The following is a 21,892-nucleotide window of genomic DNA, read 5'->3' as shown; positions in this document are numbered from 1 at the left end:
AAGCCAATAGAAATGTTCCAACCTGACCGTCGCCGCTGTTTTCTGTATGAAGCAGCGAATGGGTGATTTGTGGGCGGGACATCGCTGTGGGCGATGACAGCGCGTCAAAACAAGCGAAATGAAACTTGACTTTTGTGCCTAGGTACGTGTCTTTTATTTTATAGCACTCAAATCGAGAATGGTTGTTAATGAATATTTTTCAAAAAAAGACATCATTTAAAAACAAGCGTTATTTTTCATGGAATTAGCATGCTTGTTGAATATTAATAAGATGCATATTAAAAAATAATATTTATTTGTAATCTATCTATGAGAAAGAAAGCATTGGGAATATTTTAGAATAGGCTACACTGCCTTGTAGCTCCATCTAGTGGAGCTGTTTTGTTCATAGCATAAACAAGCATAAATTACTCTATTTATCCCTTAGGATGAATTACAGATCTACTAATGAAGTTGAATGACTACAGAACAGTTGAATTGCACATTTTATTGAACAACCCTATATTCTAACACCTCTCTTAGCTTCCCTAGACCATCCTTGCTCAATATGTACTGTAACAATTCCCCCTAGCGGGCTATTGCTGTTACTGCATGAGTGTCACTTAAAGGGATAGTTCACCCAAAAATGACAATTCTGTCAACATTTACTCACTCTCATGTTGTTACAAACCTTTATAAATTTCTTTGTTCTGATGAACACAAAGGAAGAAATTTAAAGAAATGTTTGCAACCAAACCGTTCGTGGACCCCATTTACTTCCATAATATTCTTTTTTCCTACTAAGGAAGTGAATGGGGTCCACAAATGGTCACAAACATTTCTCAAATATCTTCCAAATATATATAAACGAAATGTATACAAGTTTGTAACAGCATGCAAGTGAGTAAATGATGACAGCATTTTCATTTTTGGGTGAACTATCCCTTTACTAAACTAAACATAAGCCTTTATAAGTTTTACTACATACTACTTAGTAACATCTGCATCTACGGACCATTGTTGGTCATACTTTGTGTTAATATGCAGGCTAGAGTATGTCTAGAAATGTATGCCAACTGTAAAATATATTTTAAATGCTTTTTTAAAATCAATTATTTGTTTAAGATACAAAAGAAGTGCACAAAAATAATGATACAAAAAATTCTGATTCCCTAAAACCTGAAAATTGTTAGTTGTTGTCTAATCTTCTGTAAGAGTTCATGTCGGACTATACAATAACTCCCTTGGTAACATTTAATCATCTCTGGTGTTTTGGATTTATAACTTGAGCCTGTAAATTCATAAGTGCTGCTAAATTGAGTGAAATACGAAGAAGTGGGGGCAAGTTTACTTCCACTTAAATCTGAATGCATTTTCTGGACCCGTGTTGCTTTGCGTTGCCCCTTGCTTAGCTATAGAGATGGTTGAATTTCATTGGTGGCCATAATTAACCATCTATGAAACTAATAGAGATGAGTGACGCCCTTGTGCTTAAACCGTATCCAAAAGTCCTTAAAAGTAAAAAAAAAGTGCTATCTTCACCTCATTAATACATGTAAGACAGGATAAGTGTATTAAAAAAAATATTCTATTCTGGATTATTTACAGCATTTAATATTATGATTAAATATATGCTAATATATTAATGTTTATTAATAATATATATTTAAACCTGACCCTAACAAGACACAAGATTGATAGCTACAGTGTCTATTAAAAGTATCAAGTATTGCTCTGTAATGTGAAGTTGTCAAAACTACTTACATGCGGTCATCTCTTGATGGATGAAGCTGATGATATGGTAATATCCCTATCATTTGAATCTTTCTGCACCAGCTATGTAGCTAGCCAATAAGAGGGTCACAGGAGGGCTATCCCAGAGAAAAATATCCCCCTAAATAGCAAGACAAGTCTGAGGATATTAAATCACTACGAACATCCAAAGCAAGCAGTGACCTGATGTTATTTAAATTAGACTGCCCATTTAAAATGGCGCACTAAAATCTGACCCATACTAGTGGAGCTCTGATTTTTAGTTGACTGCATTTAGTCGTAACACCTTATTGATCTTATTGAAGAGACAAGGCCAGATCTCTGTGTTCTAGCCTTAAGGCATAAGTTTTCACTTAGCTGCGTCTTGACCTTGCATTAAGACAGACATAACATGGAAGCAACATCTGACGTCACTTTTGTACCTGATGCGGAGGCTGATGACAAGTGGAAATTTAACAAATCATCTTTGATGAAAAAGCTGAGACAGCATCTAGCCAGCTGTAAGTATTTATTTATATATTATTATAAATATTTAATACATGCATGCACTGTAAAAATTCTTTGCTGCCTTAAATTTTTTTAGTTGAATCAACTTACTGTTATTTATCTTGACTAGAGATGAGTTGTTATAACTTATAAAATATAGTTAGAAAAGTCATCTTCATTTTATAAATTATAATCATCTGAAACATCATCTGACATGTTTTCAGATGAGTAAAAGCTGAGATTCACTAGTTGGGGACATTGTTTATGTATAAAACCACAGAAACAGAAAACCCCTATTTATTTAGAAAATCTGCAAAAGCTTTTAATTGGATAAAAGATGCAATTTTATACTGGAACTCTTTTTTTCCTCTGACATTCACTGCATTCAAATTTATATTGGCTAGATGTGGGTTACTCAAAGTTGGATTACTGTATATCGGGTCCATAGTTAACTTACTGTAGATGGTGAAATGGCAGCTATTGCATGCTGGGAATACTCAGTCCCTCCTAGTTTGATAGCACAATACTGACCCCTTGTGCTAAACATTTTAGTAGCGTGTCTCAGATCATTTTGGCTGTTGAGGTTGAGTGTCTCAGCTGATGATGATAAAGCAAAAAAGCGTCAGATGAGCATGGGTTTGCATCCCCATATCTGAATGTCTCTAAGCATGAAACTGAATAACGTGCCGGGTACAAACTGTGATTTGGCACCAGAATTATTTTTTAAAAATACATCTCTGAAAGTGCTCAGTGTTCTGAGCAGCTAAAGTAATATTTTCTCAGTGTTTACATTTACACATTTGGCTTGCATAGTGACTTACATTCAAGGTATAGATTTGATCAGTTTGTGTCTGGAAATTGAACACATGATGCTCTATGCAAATGCTTTATGCAGTTTATGTATACACGAGCTTAAAGTATTGCATATAGGGGTGTTTTCCCAGACAGGGTTTATCCTAGTAGTCCCAGACTAAAGTGCATGTTTGAGCTCCCTTCATTTCAAAACATATTGCACTAACATATCTTAAAGGCGGGGTGCATGATTAAAAAAAAAACACTTTGGAAAAGGGAGTCGGGCCGAGTACCTAAACACACTTGTAGCCAATCAGCACTAAGGGGTGTGTCTACTTACCGACATCATTGCCTGGGTGTTATGTGTGGGGTGGGTCTATCAAAAGAAGGTCCATATTCTGTTGGGGTAGGGGTGTGTTTGTTTAGGTGATTTCAAATGTCAACATTGGCTTTCAGAGATCATGCACCCCGCCTTTAACATTTATCAGTGCCATCGTTTTGTCTCAAGATGCACACCTGCATTGTTTGTTGGTAAAAAACACTTAAATGTCCTAATATAACTATGGCCTAGTCCTGGATTAGTTTAAACCCTGTCCGGGAAACCGCAAAGATGTAGCCTATTAAGTACTCATACAGTATGAACTCTTTAGGTGCAAAGGTGGACTGTTTGAAAGGTCTCTGCCCCAGTGATAGCTTTTTGACCATGTGCTTCAGTAGGTACCATGCGCTTGCTAAACAAAGTGTATTAGGTGTGTGTATGATTTTATTTCCCCAGATTAACAGTTTCTTTAAAGGGCCTATATTATGCCATATTATGAATCCATTTTTATAATGTGTTTAGAAAAAAATATGTGTTGGCGGGACAAAAATATGTGTTGACAGGGGGTGAACACTAAGACCCTAAAATGAAAACAGTCCACCCTCTCCTTCTTTTTTAATCCCCATTAAACCAAAGCAATCAAAGCATCACACTGATAAAGCCCTGCCCATGGCCACTGACTGGCTGTTTAATTTGACCCAAAATGTGTTTTGGAAATGTGTTTGTTAGCACACTGTATCACTAATGGGGCTAAATACATCAGTATTTTTATCAGTAAGGGGACTTCTAAGTGAGCTATTGACATGTCATTTCACTTTATTTATTACGACTCAACTTGTATACTTAAATGTTCTGATTTCTTTTTATGAATTTAATATTTGGCTTGATGGCTACATCTGGAGGAAATTTTGTGTCAATAGCCCACTTAGAAATGAAATCCCCTTACTGATAAAAAGGCTGATGTGTCAAATACTTATGTTTCGCGATGTATATTATGGGAATTAGATCTTTGTATTTACAAGAATCCGATCTCTTTAAACCGAAAGCTGTCTGTTGGTAAATAAATGAGGACAGTAGCTCATTTACATTTAGAGGTATACACGAAAACTGTGTTCTGTGAATTTTGGACATGTTTTAAGAAATGATCTGTGGGTATTCTGAGCAGACACATTCCAGGCCCCCGCCTGAGACTTATGTTACATCTTGTAAAAATTGTCATAATGCGTGCCCTTTAATTAAAGTAAACAAATCTCGGTTTGAACTCAGTGGCTGTAAATCTGAGACCGGGTCACCCCATACCTTTTGAATCTCTCATAACTTAATATATCCCGTCTGCATACATCTCATCTGCTTACCGTTAGTGTGAATTAACATGCTTATACTGGGGAATGAGCTATGTATACTGTAGCCTATATGTATGTGGTGTTTACATGTAAATGAAACCCCCTGTAGTGAGTGTGCTATTAGATTTGAAGAGCTGTCATTACATCCTTCTATCAGTGTATGAGGATGTGATGCTTGCCCTAGTGTGACCACAAGGTGGTGGTCATAAACCATTAAAAAAGACATAAATCTGCGGTTCTCAGTTGGCTATATATAAATATATATATAAATATTTAATGTACTTTTAAGAATATAAGAATATCATATTTATTTCAGCTGCACTGATATAGCTGTCATTAAAAAGTTAACAACGTACTTTGTATGTAATTGATAGTTTCCCAAATTGTTTTACATAATTGCTCAATCCGGTATTTCTGAATGGCCTGAGGCCAGAATTATGCGAATTTGAAGCAAAGGTATTTGATAACTATATTATGTGTCGAGAGCATATCATTATCTCCTTTTTGACGGAGGTGGCATTTAGCGGCTTATGCATCTGCGTTCCTTATTTATTTCTGCTGGAGACATGCAAGGAGTGCAAAAACTGACTGTAATATTGAATTACTGTTTAGGTTTTGCCTGTTGCTAAGTAATAACCCGCAAAGAGATTTCCTCACAGTTTTCTTGCAGCTGAAAGGCTGATGAAATTTCACAAGACCCCTTCCCTTTCCCCTCCCCTTCCTATTTGCCAGCACATGTGCTGACTGTTTGTATTGCGAGGTACTGAAGGTACAGGATTTGTTGTCGGTGGGAGGGATCAAAATATTGAAGAGGGGGTGAGCGAGCTGGGGTCAGATTTCAGAGCCCCCTCTCTGCATGGTTTATAGAGAGTTGCTATTTCAGTCATCCTCAGCATGCAAGTGCCAATGCTTGGTCGATTGCTCATGTTACAGCTGCCGTATGAGTGACAGTCAGGCTTGTTGGCTCACAAAAGAGCAAGAGACTGGAAAATTTAGAGCTTGGATATAGTCGGATCCTTCTGCTGCTTAAGTCCTGTCCTGGGAACAAAATACATGTTGTACGTCCCGTTCAGGGAGCAAGACAGGTGTAGAAATGTCAGAGATAGGGAATCAACAGTGTTGTTAATGATATCCCAAAATACCATTAATGGCATGAAAGGATGCTTAAAGGGATAGCTCACCCAAAATCAGTTTGAACCCCCAATGTTTTTCTTTGTTCTTCAAACCCCAAAGATTCGCAAACAATGCAATGCTAACAGGAGTTAAAGTAGGCTGTAAATCCGAATCGGGAGGAACTATGATAATGTCGGTCTTCTCTACATCACCAATCCCAGGAATTAAACTGTTTCCTACAATCAGTGTGTTTGTTGTAGTCCAAGAAAAGAGATTTACGTTGAAGACAATAACTCACGTCATCATTTACTTTGGGGTATGTCAGTCGTTGAACGATGCGCTGGATGGTTATTGTGGTATTTGTCCCGCCCCTCCTCCATTGTGATTGGATGGACCACACAAATAGAGTGGAGTTGTTTTGTTTAAAGAAAACACCACCATTTTTCAGTATTTTACTATGTTCTTACCTCAACTTAGACAAATTAATACATACCTATCTTTTTTCAATGCGTGCACTTCATCTTTGTACAGCAGCACTTTGTGAATGTGTTAGCATTTAGCCTAGCCCCATTCATTCCTTAGGATCCAAACAGGGATGAATTTAAAAGCCACCAAACACTTCTATGTTTTCCCTATTTAAAGACTGTTAAAGACTCATTTTATCTGCTTAAAAAATCGCCACCTTTTATTTTGTGTCACCATACTTACTCATGTAACTACTCATGTAACAATCTTTAAATAGGAAAAACATGGAAGTGTTTGGTGGTTTCTAAATTCATCCCTGTTTGGATCCTAAGGAATGAATGGGGCTAGGCTTAATGCTAACACATTCATGACATGCTGTACAAAGATTAATTGCACATTGCATTGAAAAAAGATTTTAGGTTTTTATTACTTTGTCTAAGCTGAGGTAAGAACATAGAAAATATTGTTATAAATAACGGTGGTGTTTTCCTTTAAAGGGATAGTTTACCCAAAAAAAAAAAAAAAAAATCTGTCAACTCTTACTAACCTTCATGTTGACCACAAAAGAAGATATTTTGTTAAATTATAGTCATCACACAGTTGACGTTCCCGATTGGCTTAAACAAATACTTGAAAGGCGGTCCCCATCCACTTCCATAGTAACCAGAAAACCCAAATCAGCACTTAAAAAATCTGCATTTGGGTTAAGAAAGACATTAGAGGATCATGACGTTAAGTAAATAAATTAAGAATTTAAGTTTTCGTTTTTGGGTGAACTGTCCCTTTAATGTGATCAATTTTAGGTTTGGGAAGCAGAAGTGAATGAGTCATTTGCTTTAATTTGAAGTTGCAATTCGCGAATGGTGAATAGACTCATGATTCTCGGTGTATTATGCACCTTCAGCTGCTAGAAAATGAAAAAAAATGTAAGTGTAAGCTTGTAAAATTGGACTATACTTATGGTAGTTCTTTTTAGCCTTCCTGTCTCCTTCAGTAATTATAGTGTGATATTCATAAAAGATCCCCATGACATCTAATAGTACCACATCTATAAAGTTCTCACTTTTTGATTCATGCATTCAGATGAAAAGAAGAACTGAAGAGCCAAATCTCTCTCTCTCTCGATCTCTCTCTCTCTCTTTCTTTTTATCTCGATTACTGCCACATTTCTGTCGCGCTCTATCATATGAAAATAAACAATCATCCAGTTTTAAAACTTGTGAGATATTTAATCTAATAACTAGTAGGAGCCAGGAATTTGAGACTGCTGTCTACGTGCATATCATACCAAGATTATCTTTTGCTAAGCGCACAGGATGACAACTTTAAGGGTCTCAGTATACACCCTTGCGTGATTCCCCAATGAAAAGCAATATGCATGGAATGAAAATATGAAATCAAAAACACGGCTGTCATCACATGATATGTGTGTGAGAATTATTCATGAACTGTGAACAATTAGGCAGCTTTATATGCGCATATTTGTAATACTTCAATGTACATGAAACTAAATGGTATGGACCATATCTGGTTGCTGATCCTCTTAAAAAGCCTCAGTGTTTGTCCTTGGCGAGACTTTCAAGATTATGTGCAGCCCACAGTTTATCTGTAATTTCTTGATGCCTGCTGTGTACTTGATTTTCTCACTCGCTTATTGATTTTTTCATGAACCAAACACTTTCTGTAAATATTTTCTCTACTGTATGCGCTGCAGCTCTGTATCATCAATGCAAAAATAAAACACAAATCGCAAGAATTGATGCTTCTGTCAGAAGGTACGGTCATGGGCCATTGTACAAAGTCATGAGGCAAAAGGTTTATTTATTGCTTTGACCCTGGGAATGGTTTGCATCAGGGCTTTAAGATGGATTGTACAATGACAGCTTTGAACGGCAAACTCTTCACCCAGAATACTCAGCTCTGATTTTATTTATTTATGTGACTCCAAGGTGCTTGGAAGAGATGTCTGTCATATAGGCACCCTGTCTCACACAGGCTGATAAGTTATTTAACATGTTTTTGCTCTCAAAGCTGGAAGAACAAGCCCAGTGATGTTCGCTGCGCGTTAAGAGATTGATGCCACAGGGAAGGCCAGAGAAAGAGGTGGAGAGCGCTCAGTTGTTTGAAAGATGAAACAAAACCTCGCTGTAAGGGCCTTGATGAGGGCTGGGGAAAGTTATCCCCCTTAAACATGATTAAACTCTGCCTGTTTTGGCCCAAAGGGTCTTGGATTAAACTGCCCACGGTTCGTGGCTGTCTCTCAACTGGACCTGCAGTTTTTATAAACCCCTTCAACCTCTTGTTTGTTCTCAGGCCAGCGTGTACCTTGTGCCCCGTATATATTTTGCCCTTCTGAACAATAAACAAAAGCTTCAGAAAATGCCTTGGGTCCATGACTTGTACTATTCAAGCTGGCTGTCTGTCAAGACTACAGTTCTGCTCTTTTGTTGCTCTCTTCGGGAGATCTTGCAGCATTAAATACACAACTTTAGGTTATGCATGATTACTAAAAACATGTACATTGCCACAATAATGTTACGTGAACAAACTACCCTGCTGGTTTAGTTTACAAAGTGTAATATAATGAATAATAATAATAATAATAAACAATAATAATCAATTTTTTTTACATTAAATATTATATTATTATTTACATTAAATATTATATTAAATTTCATATACAGTACTTATCATGCAGTAAAAATATAAATATTTTAATGATAATAAAACTTAAATAATAAATTAAATATATAGCTGATAAAGTAAATAAATATAGAGCTACAGTAAAAAAAGGTAAAAAAAAGTTTTCTTAAAATTACATTCAGTTTTAAAGGTGCAGTGTGTACATTTTAGCGACATCTAGTGGTGAGGTTGCGAAATATTATTCACTGCTCACCCCTCGCTTTTGAAACGCATAGAGAAGCTACGATAGCTGCCACCGGACAAACATGTAATCTTCGGAGAAAACTTAGTAAAACAGTTTGTCCGTTAAAGGTCACATATTTTTAGGCTTTCTAGAGTTTTATTTTAGGTTATGATGTCCTTAAGAATATATATTTGCTGTTTAAGTACCAAAAACAATCTCTATATATTTTTTACAGCTCCTCTTTCAGGAGCTCTGCTAAAAACAGGTCGTTTTGGCATGTAATAGTAATATTCATGAGCCTCTCTTCTGATAGGCCTGTTATTTTATGAGTGAAATACGCAGTTGAAATAAAGTTACCCATGGAATTACACTAAGTGTTAGTTTCTGGATACTAAATGTTAGTTTAGTAAACCAATAGACACAGAGACTAAGAGATTTTAACCTTACCATGTTTAACTCAATAAACAAACAGACACCAAAAGGGCTTGTGTCTGTAACTTAAGAATACAAACAACGTCTGATTTTCAACAGATATTCTATCAAAACCGGTGGCTACCAAAAACTTTAACGTTACAAAACAACACTTAAGCATCTAGTTAGCAAACACGTTAGCATTGCATAATTGTTTACAATATATCATTTCAGTTTTCTCTGGCTCCATAATGTAATTTAAAAGTTAGGACTGCTGGTAATTCGCATGCGATTGTCTCGTGCATCCCTTCAGTAAAGCCGGTTCATTGATTAGTAGTAAATCACCATCAGCTGCTTTCAGAAGCGGCAACCGGCAGCCGGTTCTGAGAGCAGGTGATGCCGCTTTACTAACGACGAGATTCGCGTGACAATCGCGTGCAAGTTATCGTGCAGCCCTGCTTAATATGTGTTTACTTACGGGTTGTGGATTTAAGGTCGGATCCAACAAAGGACTGCAACATCTTTGATGAGTAGATTCCTGGACAAACCAGCATTGAACTGCCACACCGAAGCAGTCGTGAAATGTTTAGATCAGACGGCTAAAGTTGAACTAATTATAGAGGAATTTCTAATTAAATGAATATTAGCCATTGTTCTCGTATATTAATGTTTTCAGAAGCCTTTGCAATGATTTAGTTTCCTGACATCCATCAATTGAACAGCATTTTCTCACGTGGTGTGATGGAGTTTGTTTACAAGGGGGTGGGGCAGTGGATGGTGGACAGTGCTCGGGGTGGAGACTGAAGGCGGCGACTGTCTCACGGTGACGTAGCAAATTCACGGAAGTACAAACGAACCGTTTTAACTCACAGCTACTTCAAGCAGGCTGTGTGAATTTGACTCTTAAATGACTGTTTTGAAACTTATATGGTACTTACATAGCCCCTAGACCTCAGTTATCATGAAAAAAGCCACAAAATTTCACTTTTGACCATATGTGACCTTTAAGGGCTTCTGTAGAAATGTGGTGGGACAAAATGGCGACCCTCAGTATGTAGATAAAAACATCTCATTTTAAGGTAATAAAAATGTAATAGTTCATTATGAAAGGTCTTTATACAACTCTGATAATATAGTTTTGTATATTACTTTGCATTTCTGCATAGAGATCCTTCTAAAAATTACACACTGCACCTTTAATTAATTTTAATTTCATTTGAAGAAAACCTAATTTAATCATGTGCAACCGATGTCCAGAAGTTTTTTTTATGTAGATTTAACTTTTTACCATACAAATTTTTCGCTTAAGTTGAAAATACGATTGTCATTTTTGAAAAAAATGCACTTTTAAACCACAACTTCTCGTCTAGATCCGGTCGTGATGCGCCAGCGTGACCCCACGCAATACGTCATGACGTCAAGAGGTCACAGAGGACGAATGCGAAACTACGCCCCAGTGTTTACAAGTGTTGAAAAAGAGGACCGTTCCGACGTTTGTTGTATGTCAACTGATATTAATTAATGTATTTGTGTCAGTTTATTGTTTACAATGGTCCGCAAATGTGCGTTTAATATGTAACACGTGACCTCTCTACGTCACTACGCATTTACGTTAGGTCACGCAGGACCGGAGATAGACAAAAAGTTGTGGTTTAAAAGTGCATATTTTTTATTTTTCTTGTCAAAAATGACAATGGTTTTGCTAAATAAGACCCTTATGCCTCGTTTGGGATCGTTTATAGTCCTTTGAAACTCTGTTGAAAAAAACTGTTAAGTGTTGAGTTAAGTATTAAATGTTGGGCTCTTTTAAAGTCCATTAAAATGAGAAAAATCCTGCAATGTTTTCCTCAAAAAACATAATTTCTTCTCGACTGAACAAAGAAAGACATCAACATTTTGGAAGACATGGTGGTTAGTAAATTATCTGGATTTTTTCTGGACTATACCTTTAACAGGCTTCACCCCTCCCACTCTGTTTCTTGTGTCAGATGCAGTCAGTGTGCGTCTGTCAAAATAAGAGACGACTGAGAAGCGAGTGGACGTGCTGTAAGAAGAACAGCTTTTAAAACACTGTTGTTAGATATCCTCTTGATAAAACGCAGTCAAAAACACAAATGATTATCCAATGGCTGTCTGCAAAATGACAGTGATTACACTGCAATAAAATACAGTGTGGGCAGAATTATTAGGTAGCTACATCAAACTTTTGATCATAGTTTTTATCAAACATATTTTACTAATTCCAAACCAATAATCTTAATAACTACCAACAATTTTGTAAATAAGGCATTTATAAGTAATACATTATTGTTAATTAATCAGATGTGGAGAATTATTATGCACATTTTATTTTACATTAAATGGGCCAAATGTTAACACACACGCTCATTGTTCATGTCCATAAGAAAGATGCCATGCATGGAAATTGCAAAATTGAGGAGTGACCAGGATAAAAAGATAGGCCTATATACAAAAATGAATGTTGATTATTAAAATTACTGTGGTTTGGAATTGGTAAAAGATGTTCAGAAAAAGGTGTTCAAAATATTCTGCACACACTGTAATGGGACTCGTGGCTCTGTAACATTTATCAGGTCTCGGTGTTATCATAAGGTGGTCAGAATGGTTAGTTTACACATTGTGCACACTCACTGGCTAAGACAATTAGTGGATTTTTAAAACCTGCAAAGCCTATCAGCTCTTATACTTTTCTACTTAATCATTATATGGAGTTGGTTGTCAAGATTTCACAAAGATTTGTGATCCTATGTAGTGGGCCGGTCTGGGCCAAAATGCCAGGGCCAATTTTTTGTCCCAGTCCAGCCCTGCCCAAACCCCAAACGACAATTATTTAAAAATAGGGAAAAAAAATTACAAAAACAATATATAAAATGACACAAAAAAAAGAGAGATACGAGAAAGACATTCGTGCTCAAGGCAGGAAAAAATGCTGAATTTCGTGCAATGGACACGAAGAAATAAATCAAATTTTTCGTGACTATAACATGATTTGATGAGAGATCATGTTACAACTTTCTCTATGACATTTAACACAAAATGCTCAATTTTTAACTATACTCCATGTCTTTTCAAATTTCACAAATACTTATTGTTTTTAAAAATCAAGGTTGTATTTGTAGATAGTTTACGGTCTACTTTGTGCGGAAGGTTTCATGACGGGACAATTTGTGGGCATAATAACTGAAAAAACATCTGCAGATTCCGCTCCTCACCTGCTCAACAGCTTTGGGAAAACAGAGCCGAAAAATCTGACTCTAAAACTAAAAATCTGAACATATTTGGCTCTTTGACAAAGCACTGCAACAGGCAGCCGTCATCCTGCTAATGTAAAGTGTTAATAAAAAGGTTGAGAGACAGCCAAGTCATAAATTTGTAGATGCAGGCAGCCGCTTTTGCAAGATATACTGCTTCCTCTACCTGCCTAGTAGTAGCGTTTAACACAGGTTTGCATATTACGTTCATCTCTGTGATGACACACTTATGTGCTGCATGCCAGTTTGCCTACTTGTACTACATATGTAGTGTTTTTATGATGGAAAAGTAATACATTTGAGTGCACAGCAATGGAAGTACTGAGACTTAAATTTCAGCTTTCTTCATCCGGATGTAATATTCACAATAGGGAAGCATAACTTACTTTATTAATTCAGTCTTGCTAAACTCCCAAATTATAGGTAATATCTGTATTTAATGCAGTGGAGGCTCTGGACTGCTCATCCGAGGGGTGCTTACTCAAAATAAGTGTTCGGAGTGTCGTGTGTGGTTCCTTTTTTCAAAATATGTGTTCTGCGTATCGAGAGATCCTGTGTGCATCACGTGTTTTGTCAAAATAAGTGCCTGCTGCACACGCGTCTAAAGGATTTATGATAAAAGAGACGCTCACATTCACAAAATACATGCAAGACACTCCCTTAACCGTAAACTCTGATTACGCATAAGATAGATTATGCAAGAATCTGGCAAGTGCTAGCGTCTCTTTTATCATAAACCCTTTAGACGCGTCTGCAGCAGGCACTTATTTTGACAAGACACGTGATGCACACAGGATCTCTCGATGCGCAGAACACATATTTTGAAAAAAGGAACCACACACATGACGGGCTACATACATGTTGTGACGAACTTTGCATCGAGCGCCCTCGAAAAAAGAAGTCACCGGCCGCCACTGATTCAATGTATAACTTATAAATGTAATTTGTAGCATTAAAGTCGCAATGAAATTAAAATGAAAAACTGTAATTTGTTTTGGAATATTGTGGTAATTTTCTATGACGTTTCATTTTTTTTATTCACGTGCCCCTAATAATCTTAAATCAAAGACACAAACGATAAAATGTCTTGAGTTTTTGTTATCCCAAGATCTTATGAGGAGTTAAAAACCCCATAAAAGAAACCCTGTTGACTTTTTGGGCGTTTTGCCTACAAAAATATGTCATCCATGCAGCTCTTTATTCAGGACAGATACAGTAGTTGGTCTTGTACTGCATGAACTTCCTGCAGTAGTTGCCTTGGCACTGGTACTGATGACAATAAATGTTTGCCATGGAAAAATAAATAAACAATAAATTATCAGGAGACCCACAGTGCTTGGGTACGGATATACAAATGCATTGTGGGATTTGTTAGCGTTTGTGTCATGCAGATCAAAGGGTGTCTGCAGCATGCTTGCGTAAATAGGGTTTATTTTCACTCGTGCATTCCTGTCATAACATGCTATTCATATTGGGTGGTGTGGATGGACACATCTAGAGGCCGAGACTTTGTTTGGACGACCTCCAACGAGGGATCTCGGGCCTACCACACACACATGAACACTTATTTAGAAGCTTAACCAAAAGAAGCTGCATACAATTTCAAGAACAACCCCCCACATCATCCTAGAAGACCTAAGCCCTGTGATTTACATCCATTCGACCTTTAATTCAGCCTCTTTGTCAGTTAGGCAGGAATCCAGCTTGGGAGTTTACCCTTTGGGAGGCGGGGCATTTAAAAAAACCGCCAGGTGCAGCCCTTCCTTTCAGCACCCGCCGGGTTGAATATAGGGAGGGGAGATAAAGTGAGAGAAAGCCAGACCGGGGATACGCTACTTTGTGTTGCTTATCGGTTCAGTGTAACTTTGTATTTGAATTTATTGAGAGTGCAAAGATGTACAGCTACAGCAAGCCGGGTCACTTCACCTGGACGGCAACATTGAAGGAATTTGGAAGCCACACTAATGGGGGTAAGAGACAGGGTTTGAATCCCTGCAATGATGTGAACGCACACATCAAACCATGCACTTGGCAAGAACTTGGCGCGTGTAAAGGGAGATCACACTGGGGCAGCAAGATGTTGTGCATAGCTTGCACATGCAAATGTCTTGTTTTACTCCGGCGTAATGCACACAGAGGCCTTTTACAACCGTTAACTGCTTTGCTGAATTGCTTGCATGAGCTTGTGTAATTTATGAAAAGTCTTGGCTGGGCTTTTAATGAAGAGACATCAGGGTGCAATCATAAGATTTGTTGGTGTCTGCAATGCATCGTGGTTGGTTACTAACATGGCTCAACATTTTGTTATCAGTTGAATACCTTTAAATACATGCATACGTTTACTTTGCAATCTTACTATGCAAGATGCAGATACCAACACAGCCTTATTGGCATGTCAACATTGACCTTTGTGTGTATGCACCGCCTTGTGATTGGTTAAGCAGCTAAAAAGGCGGAGCTCGTGTCTTTGATATCTCTATCTTGGCATGTCTCAGAGATTTTGGACAAGTACTTGGAATGTATCAAGACCACTTGCTTAGATCTTAAGCAGTCTGTGTTATTTCCATCATCTTAAGACATTGCACAACAGCCATATCAGGTTTTGATTCTATAATAAGATTGAGCTCCCATCATCTAGTTGCAAATTGTAATTTTTCATCCATGTGTTGCCTTTTATTTGTTTAATTTATGACATTGCTGTATGCATTTAAAGGCGGGGTGCATGATTTTTTAAAAACACTTGGGAAAAGGGAGTCTGGCCGAGTACCAAAATACACTTGTAGCCAATCAGCAGTAAGGGGCGTGTCTATTAACTGACATCAATAGGCTTGTTCGACTTCATGCAGCGCCGCAAGAATCAACAGCCGGATGACGTCAAAGTATCGCAAGAGCGAGACAAAATATGATTTCTTGAATTATTCTCGCCGTACTTTGACGTCATCCTGCTGTCGGTTCTTGTGGCGCCGCATGAAGTCGAACAAGCCTGTTGCCTGGGTTGCGTATGTCTGGGGCGGGTCTATCAAAAGAAGGTCCAGATTCTATTGGGGTAGGGGCGTGTTTGTTTAGGTCAGGGGTCACCAATCCTGCTCCTGGAGGGCCAGTGTCTCTGATGATTTCGGTGATTTCAAATGTCAACATTGGCTTCCAGAGATCATATATATATTTTTATTTTTTTATATTTTTATATATTCTAAATTATATATAAATAAAAAACGATATTTAAATAAAAAATTCTTAAATGTATATATATGTATGTGTGTATGTTTAAATATACATAATATTTACACACATCACAAACTCATATATTACACAAAAAGTAACTTTTATTTTGTTTTATATTTTATATGCCCAGCCCTAATATATATATATATATATATATATATATATATATATATATATATATATATATATATATATATATATATATATATATATATATATATATATATATATATATATATATATAGCACAAAAAAGTGCAATTGTAAATAATCAACACATGAATTTTTGTATGGCACCAACTGTAATGCAGGTTAAGCTTTTAAACTTCTTTTGTTTATAAGTGTTTAACTTTCACAATTGTTAAATATCAAGTATTCACAACATATAGCCAGTCATCTTTTAATGACTAAAACTGCACTATCCATTGTACACAACATTCGGTCGGAGTTCGCCCCCTAGTGGCAGTCGTAATGACGTAAATGACGTAGTCCTAAATGTCAGTTTAATCGTAAATCTGCATCAACATGGGAGAGAAGCTCATTCCAGCGCAAGAGCCTTCATTCAATCTACGAAAATATTTATACTTAAAAATGTACTTAACAGTAATCAATCGTTTGTAAAGGAATTAAATGCTAAACAAAAAAGGATTAATAATTTCCACATTGCACACAGTGTTTTAATTGGAAAACACTGAATTACAAAATTTCCGTTCAGCGTGTCACATGCGGTGTAGTCGTACAAGTTTTTTTTTATTGCACCCAAAGCTCAAATTGGATCCGAAAATTATGCACCTGTAGATGGTTGGCACCCCACGCAGCCCCTTTCCGACTCTCCTTCCGGTTTTTGGGCCGTCATACGTCATGTACAGTGGAAAAGTAAGTAACCATGTTGATTTTAAATCAGACAAAGATGACCGGCGGGCTAAACAAAGATGATTGGAGGGCCGCATTTGGCTGCCGGTTGACTAGCCCTGTTGTAAATAATGAAAGTCAGAACTGTAAAACATGAAAAAACTGAACCAACCACACATTAGGGGGAGATTGACTGTGATGCATGTTGCTGCTATGTGGTTGCATTCAGGTCCAAGTTCTCACAATTTGAATCTGATTAGTTGCTGCCCAATTCCACCCTATCTCTCTCCAGTAACTCTTCAATGTCCTTTCTGAATAAAGTTAAAAAAAATCAGTCAATATTTTAACATTTTGCGGTCTTCAGTGGCCTAAAGGTGTGTGTGCGTGCAGAAAAAGTGTGACCCCCTTAAGTTTTCAGACGCAGCCCATAAACAGAATGTTCTCTTGTGTTTCATTGTATTCCATTTACAAAGTGCTGGTTATGCTCGTGTTGCTTAATCATTTCAACAGTATTGTCAAGAAAGATACAAGCGAATCTGTTTAATTTTAGCAGTACTGTATTCGTTGAGGCCTTTAAATATTTGTTCATTCTGCCGTGCCATTAGAGGCTTTACGAAGATTAAGGTGAAAGCCCATGGGGCATTGGTAAAGCTAAACACTGCCACAGGACTTTATCTTCACTATTATTATTAATAGTAAATAATTCACAGATCCAGAATTGTCCCTACACGTTGTTTTCTGGTTATGATTAACGTGGTCCCAGATAATCACGGTCTATGAACACTTTTATAATCACCTCCCAAAATGTAACGTGATAATCGTCTCTAACAGTTTTTAACCTGCTGAGAACGAACGTTTATTTTTGCTGTGGCGGATTAGCAATGTGCTAATGCCAATTTTAAGTGGACACGATTAGCAAGGTGACTCGGCCAGTACAAATGTGAAGTGCTTTTTATTTTTTGACGCAGGTTTCTAGTTTCCCCCTAAGATTTGTGGATTAGACTTTGCCATGTACACCTGACCTGCATGCAGCTCTTTTTCATTTCAGTAGCTGCTGTCCCTTGAATAGAGATAGGCTGGAGAGACAAAATGCAATGCATCAACTGGGCTACATACTAAATTTTCTGTAGGCGCAAACATAACCTATGCATACAAGGTACGTGGGGTTTCAAAATACGCCGGTGGGCATACAGTACGCATGACGCACTCTTCAGATGTCAAAAACTGCATCACGTACAAGGACCCTCACATACTCTTAAAAATGGACCAAACTTCGGCCTTGAAGGGACATTCCACTTTTTTGAAAATATGCTAAATTTCCAGCTCCCTTAGACTTGAACATTTGATTCTTACCGTTTTGGAATCCATTCAGCTGATCTCCGGGTCTGGTGCTAGCACTTTTAGCATAGCTTAGCACAATCCATTGAATCTGTTTAGACCAGTAGCATCACGCTCAAAAATAACCAAAGAGTTTCGATATTTTTCCTATTTAAAACTTGACTCTTCTGTAGTTACATCGTGTACTAAGATCAACGGAAAATTTAAAGTTGCGATTTTCTAGGCAGAAATGGCTAGGAACTACACTCTCATTCTGGCGTAATAATCAAGGACTTTGCTGTCGTAACATGGCTGCAGCAGGCGCAATGATATTACGCAGTGCCTGAAAATAGTCCCCTACAGAAGAGTCAAGTTCTAAATAGGAAAAATATCGAAACTCTTTGGTTATATTTTAGCACGATGCTAAGGTCTAAATAGATTCAATGCATTGTGCTAAGCTATGCTAAAAGTGCTAGCGCCAGACGCGGAGATCGACTGAATGGATTCCAAAATGGTAAAAATCAAATGTTTAACTCTAGAGGAGCTAGAAAAAAGTGGAATGTCCCTTCAAAGCTGCAATCCGTAACTTTTGCCTCTTTATCGCCATCTCTGTTTGAACAATAACATAACATAAGTTTTTTTTTTTTTTGCATTGTTAGAATGACATCTCAAAAACATTTTCCCGACAGCTAAAATAATAAATCATTATAAGAAACTTAATAACTGGACTTTGTTTATTTATGGATAGCAGATTTAAAACTGGATTGTGCTCAAGATGTTCAAGACATGGCATGTTAAAATTAAGTTACCAAAGGGGAAACCTCGACAACCTTCCCACCGTGTTGCGACTATCTTTGGAACCTAAGTTGGAAGTGTTTTCTTTCAGGTCATAATTCTTCTGATGATTAGCTAGATAACTTTTGACAAGTTGTTTTATGATGTTTTTTTATTGAATGATGAGGAGGTTGGTAGAAGGGCAAGAGGTCTAACTTGGTGAAAGTTGGAACTTTAAGTGACTTTAAGTAGCCAGTGGCTTGACGTCTCTGGCATCTGGCTGTATTGCTCACTTAGTCTCCTGGGACCTATTGCCAAGGAGCAAAAGAAGCTTTTATAGAATGAACGTGGTGGTATGGCACAAGCCGTGCGGAGTGCAGAGGACCTTAAAAGTTTCTAAAAATGACTTGGCAGAACGAAGCATGCAATCATGGTAATGGCATTATGGGAGGCTAAGGTTAATGACACCATACTTTAATCTACACTCTCATTAGTAACTGGTCCTGTTAATTAAGTAGGCCTACTTTTTATTTTTTATGCATCTGGCAGATACTTTTATCCAAAGCGACAGTGCTTTTCAAGGTTTATGCTTTTTATTACTATGTGTGTTTATCAGTATGTTTGCTTTCTGGGATCGAACCCATGACCTTTTGCACTGCTAACACATTGATGAGCTACATAAACAAGTACAATTGACCATGTTGCTGTTAGGTTTTTTTTAAATATAAAAATTTTATAGTACGATTTGTAAGTATTATGTACGTAAGACGCATGTTAGACGCAAGATTTTAAGTATTATGTACGACGCATCTTATTTAACAGGCAGATGTAACTGGTGCTAAGCAGTGAAGTTTGTTGCCTAGGGAACGGTCAGTCTGGAAGGGGAGACCAAAAACTTTTTTTCCATAATTGCTTCATGTCATGTTGTGTTCTTTGCTTTGAATGTGAGCTGTTTTTAAGTTGAACTTTTCGGTTTACATATCTATTATGGTGGACACCAAAAGGCATGCGAATGTGCATCGTGTTGCTTGCTATAGATTGCTCGTGGGATTACTTGTTTTTCGCATCACTTGCGCAAATGAAAACAATGCTAAAGTGTAGTTTATTTAAATTAGTGATAGGCCGATTTTTGCGATTTTTATGTGTATCGGCCTTCCTCGTCAATGTGGAGAGTACAGTTCATGGTTCCATAGCACTCTCTCCTGTTTTTACTAGGGATGCACCTATAGGATTTTTTGGGGCCGATACCGATTTAAACAGACAACTTCTGGCCGATGCCGATATTAAACTCTTGTATACAATATACAGTTGGTCTATTTGCTAGTTTATTTCTGCATCAAATTATTTTACTGAACATGGATTGGATCTAATTAACATTCAACTGACCAACATAATAAGAGAGGCACAAATTAAGCTAAAACAAATATAATAAGACAACATGACAACCTTCAAAGGTGGTTTTTGATATTCAGCATTTATTTTATTAACAACATTAACACATTTTTTACATAAAATGGATTTCTTTATGCAGTTAATTAATAAACAATCGGTATCGGCCTTTCATCACTAGTTTTTATTATTTGTTAAATATAGTTTTTTTTTTAAGTTAAAAAATTTGTACTTTTTTAAATTGAGACTTGTAACATTTGGCTTCATCGTGTCATTTTTATGGTGTAAATTGAGTGAGCAAAAGCAGTATCGGCTTCAAATATCGGCTCAAGAAAATTGTCAGCCTGTATCAGTCATTGGCGAAGGCTGATGAAACAAAAATCGGTATCGGCACACAGACACGCGACAACATGCAATGCATCTTCTGGGCTACATACTACATTTTCTGTAGACGCATACACAACCTAGTACGCATACAAGAATATTGCATCACGTACACGGATCCTTACATACTTGTAAAAAATGGACCATACTTCAGCAATAAATCTGCAGTCCGTAACTTCCCCCTAACAATTCGTAACAATCTGACCAAAAGGGATGCGATTGTGCATCACGTTTCTTGCTATAGATTACTCGTGGGATTACTTGTTTTTCGCATCACTTGTGCAAATGAAAACAAGGTTCTCCTCTATTTTCTGATACAACCAATCACGTCAATCCAGAACGTCTTTACCTAGTATTTTGTTTAGTTTTGCAGTAAAAATTCTTAACATTTTTGAAATTTAAAGAAGTAAAGGCTTAAAACAAGTAAAAATATTGGCCAAAAAATTAACTTAAATTGAGTTTATTGAATTAAGTTGAAACTAGAATTACTCCACTGGCAGATATTTTGACGTGTTTTAAATAAACCTTTTGATTTTCATCATTTATTTCAATAAACCAGACTTAATATCTTAACTCTTTCGCCGCCAGAATTTTTCATGATTTTCACAAAAGTTTAATGCCTTCAAGAAAATGCTCCTTTTTAAATATATAAACATACAATATATGAAATAAAAGAACAGACCCTCTGCTTTCAAACAAAAATCAGTTTCATCCTACCTTCATGTGTTCTGTTTTTATCACCTCTCAAATATGTGTAGGTTTCATCAAAAGCACCAAATGTTGAGCAAAAAGCTGAGATAATTCCATTTTTGTGAAGGACTTTTGATAGAGATCAGATGCAGAGCGAAGGACATACAGCTGTTTGCCCTAGGGCAATACTTCCGGTTTTTATAAGTTGCACCACCTGGTGGATTATGGCGGTATTGCAGATTGACGAGATAGCTCGTCAATGGCGGGAAAGAGTTAAGCCACTTTCTTTATCAAGTAATGCTTTGTCCACACGAAGCCGGTGCATTCCCTATCCGATCATTTTTTTTCCTTGTTCTAAAAAAATAATCCGTAAACACGGCGTCGTCTCAAGAAATATCTGCGCACACACGAAACCACAGAAAGCGGTGTAGTATATATGCCAGACC

The 21,892-nt window shown here is 37.1% G+C and overlaps 1 protein-coding gene across 3 annotated transcripts in view; it reads left to right on the top strand.

Annotated features, from left to right (window-relative positions):
• The first annotated feature begins 2,124 nt into the window (after nt 1–2,124).
• Nucleotides 2,125–21,892, top strand: part of agbl1 (AGBL carboxypeptidase 1) — a 286,400-nt gene continuing 266,632 nt past the window's right edge. The window contains exon 1 of one of the 3 annotated variants that reach the window (XM_065291580.2): nt 2,125–2,252. In XM_065291580.2, coding sequence (XP_065147652.1) covers nt 2,144–2,252 — 109 coding nt within the window. In that variant the 5' untranslated portion in view covers nt 2,125–2,143. Of the gene's footprint in view, nt 2,253–14,597; nt 14,790–21,892 lie in introns of those variants that run through there. The other 2 variants (XM_065291581.2, XM_073813242.1) reach the window with 2 other exon arrangements.

This window comes from Paramisgurnus dabryanus, chromosome 23 (assembly GCF_030506205.2).
Source record: "Paramisgurnus dabryanus chromosome 23, PD_genome_1.1, whole genome shotgun sequence".
NCBI classification, from domain to species: Eukaryota; Metazoa; Chordata; class Actinopteri; order Cypriniformes; family Cobitidae; genus Paramisgurnus; species Paramisgurnus dabryanus.
Note: the sequence above shows the minus strand (reverse complement) of the source record. Positions and strands in the feature narration are given on the sequence as shown.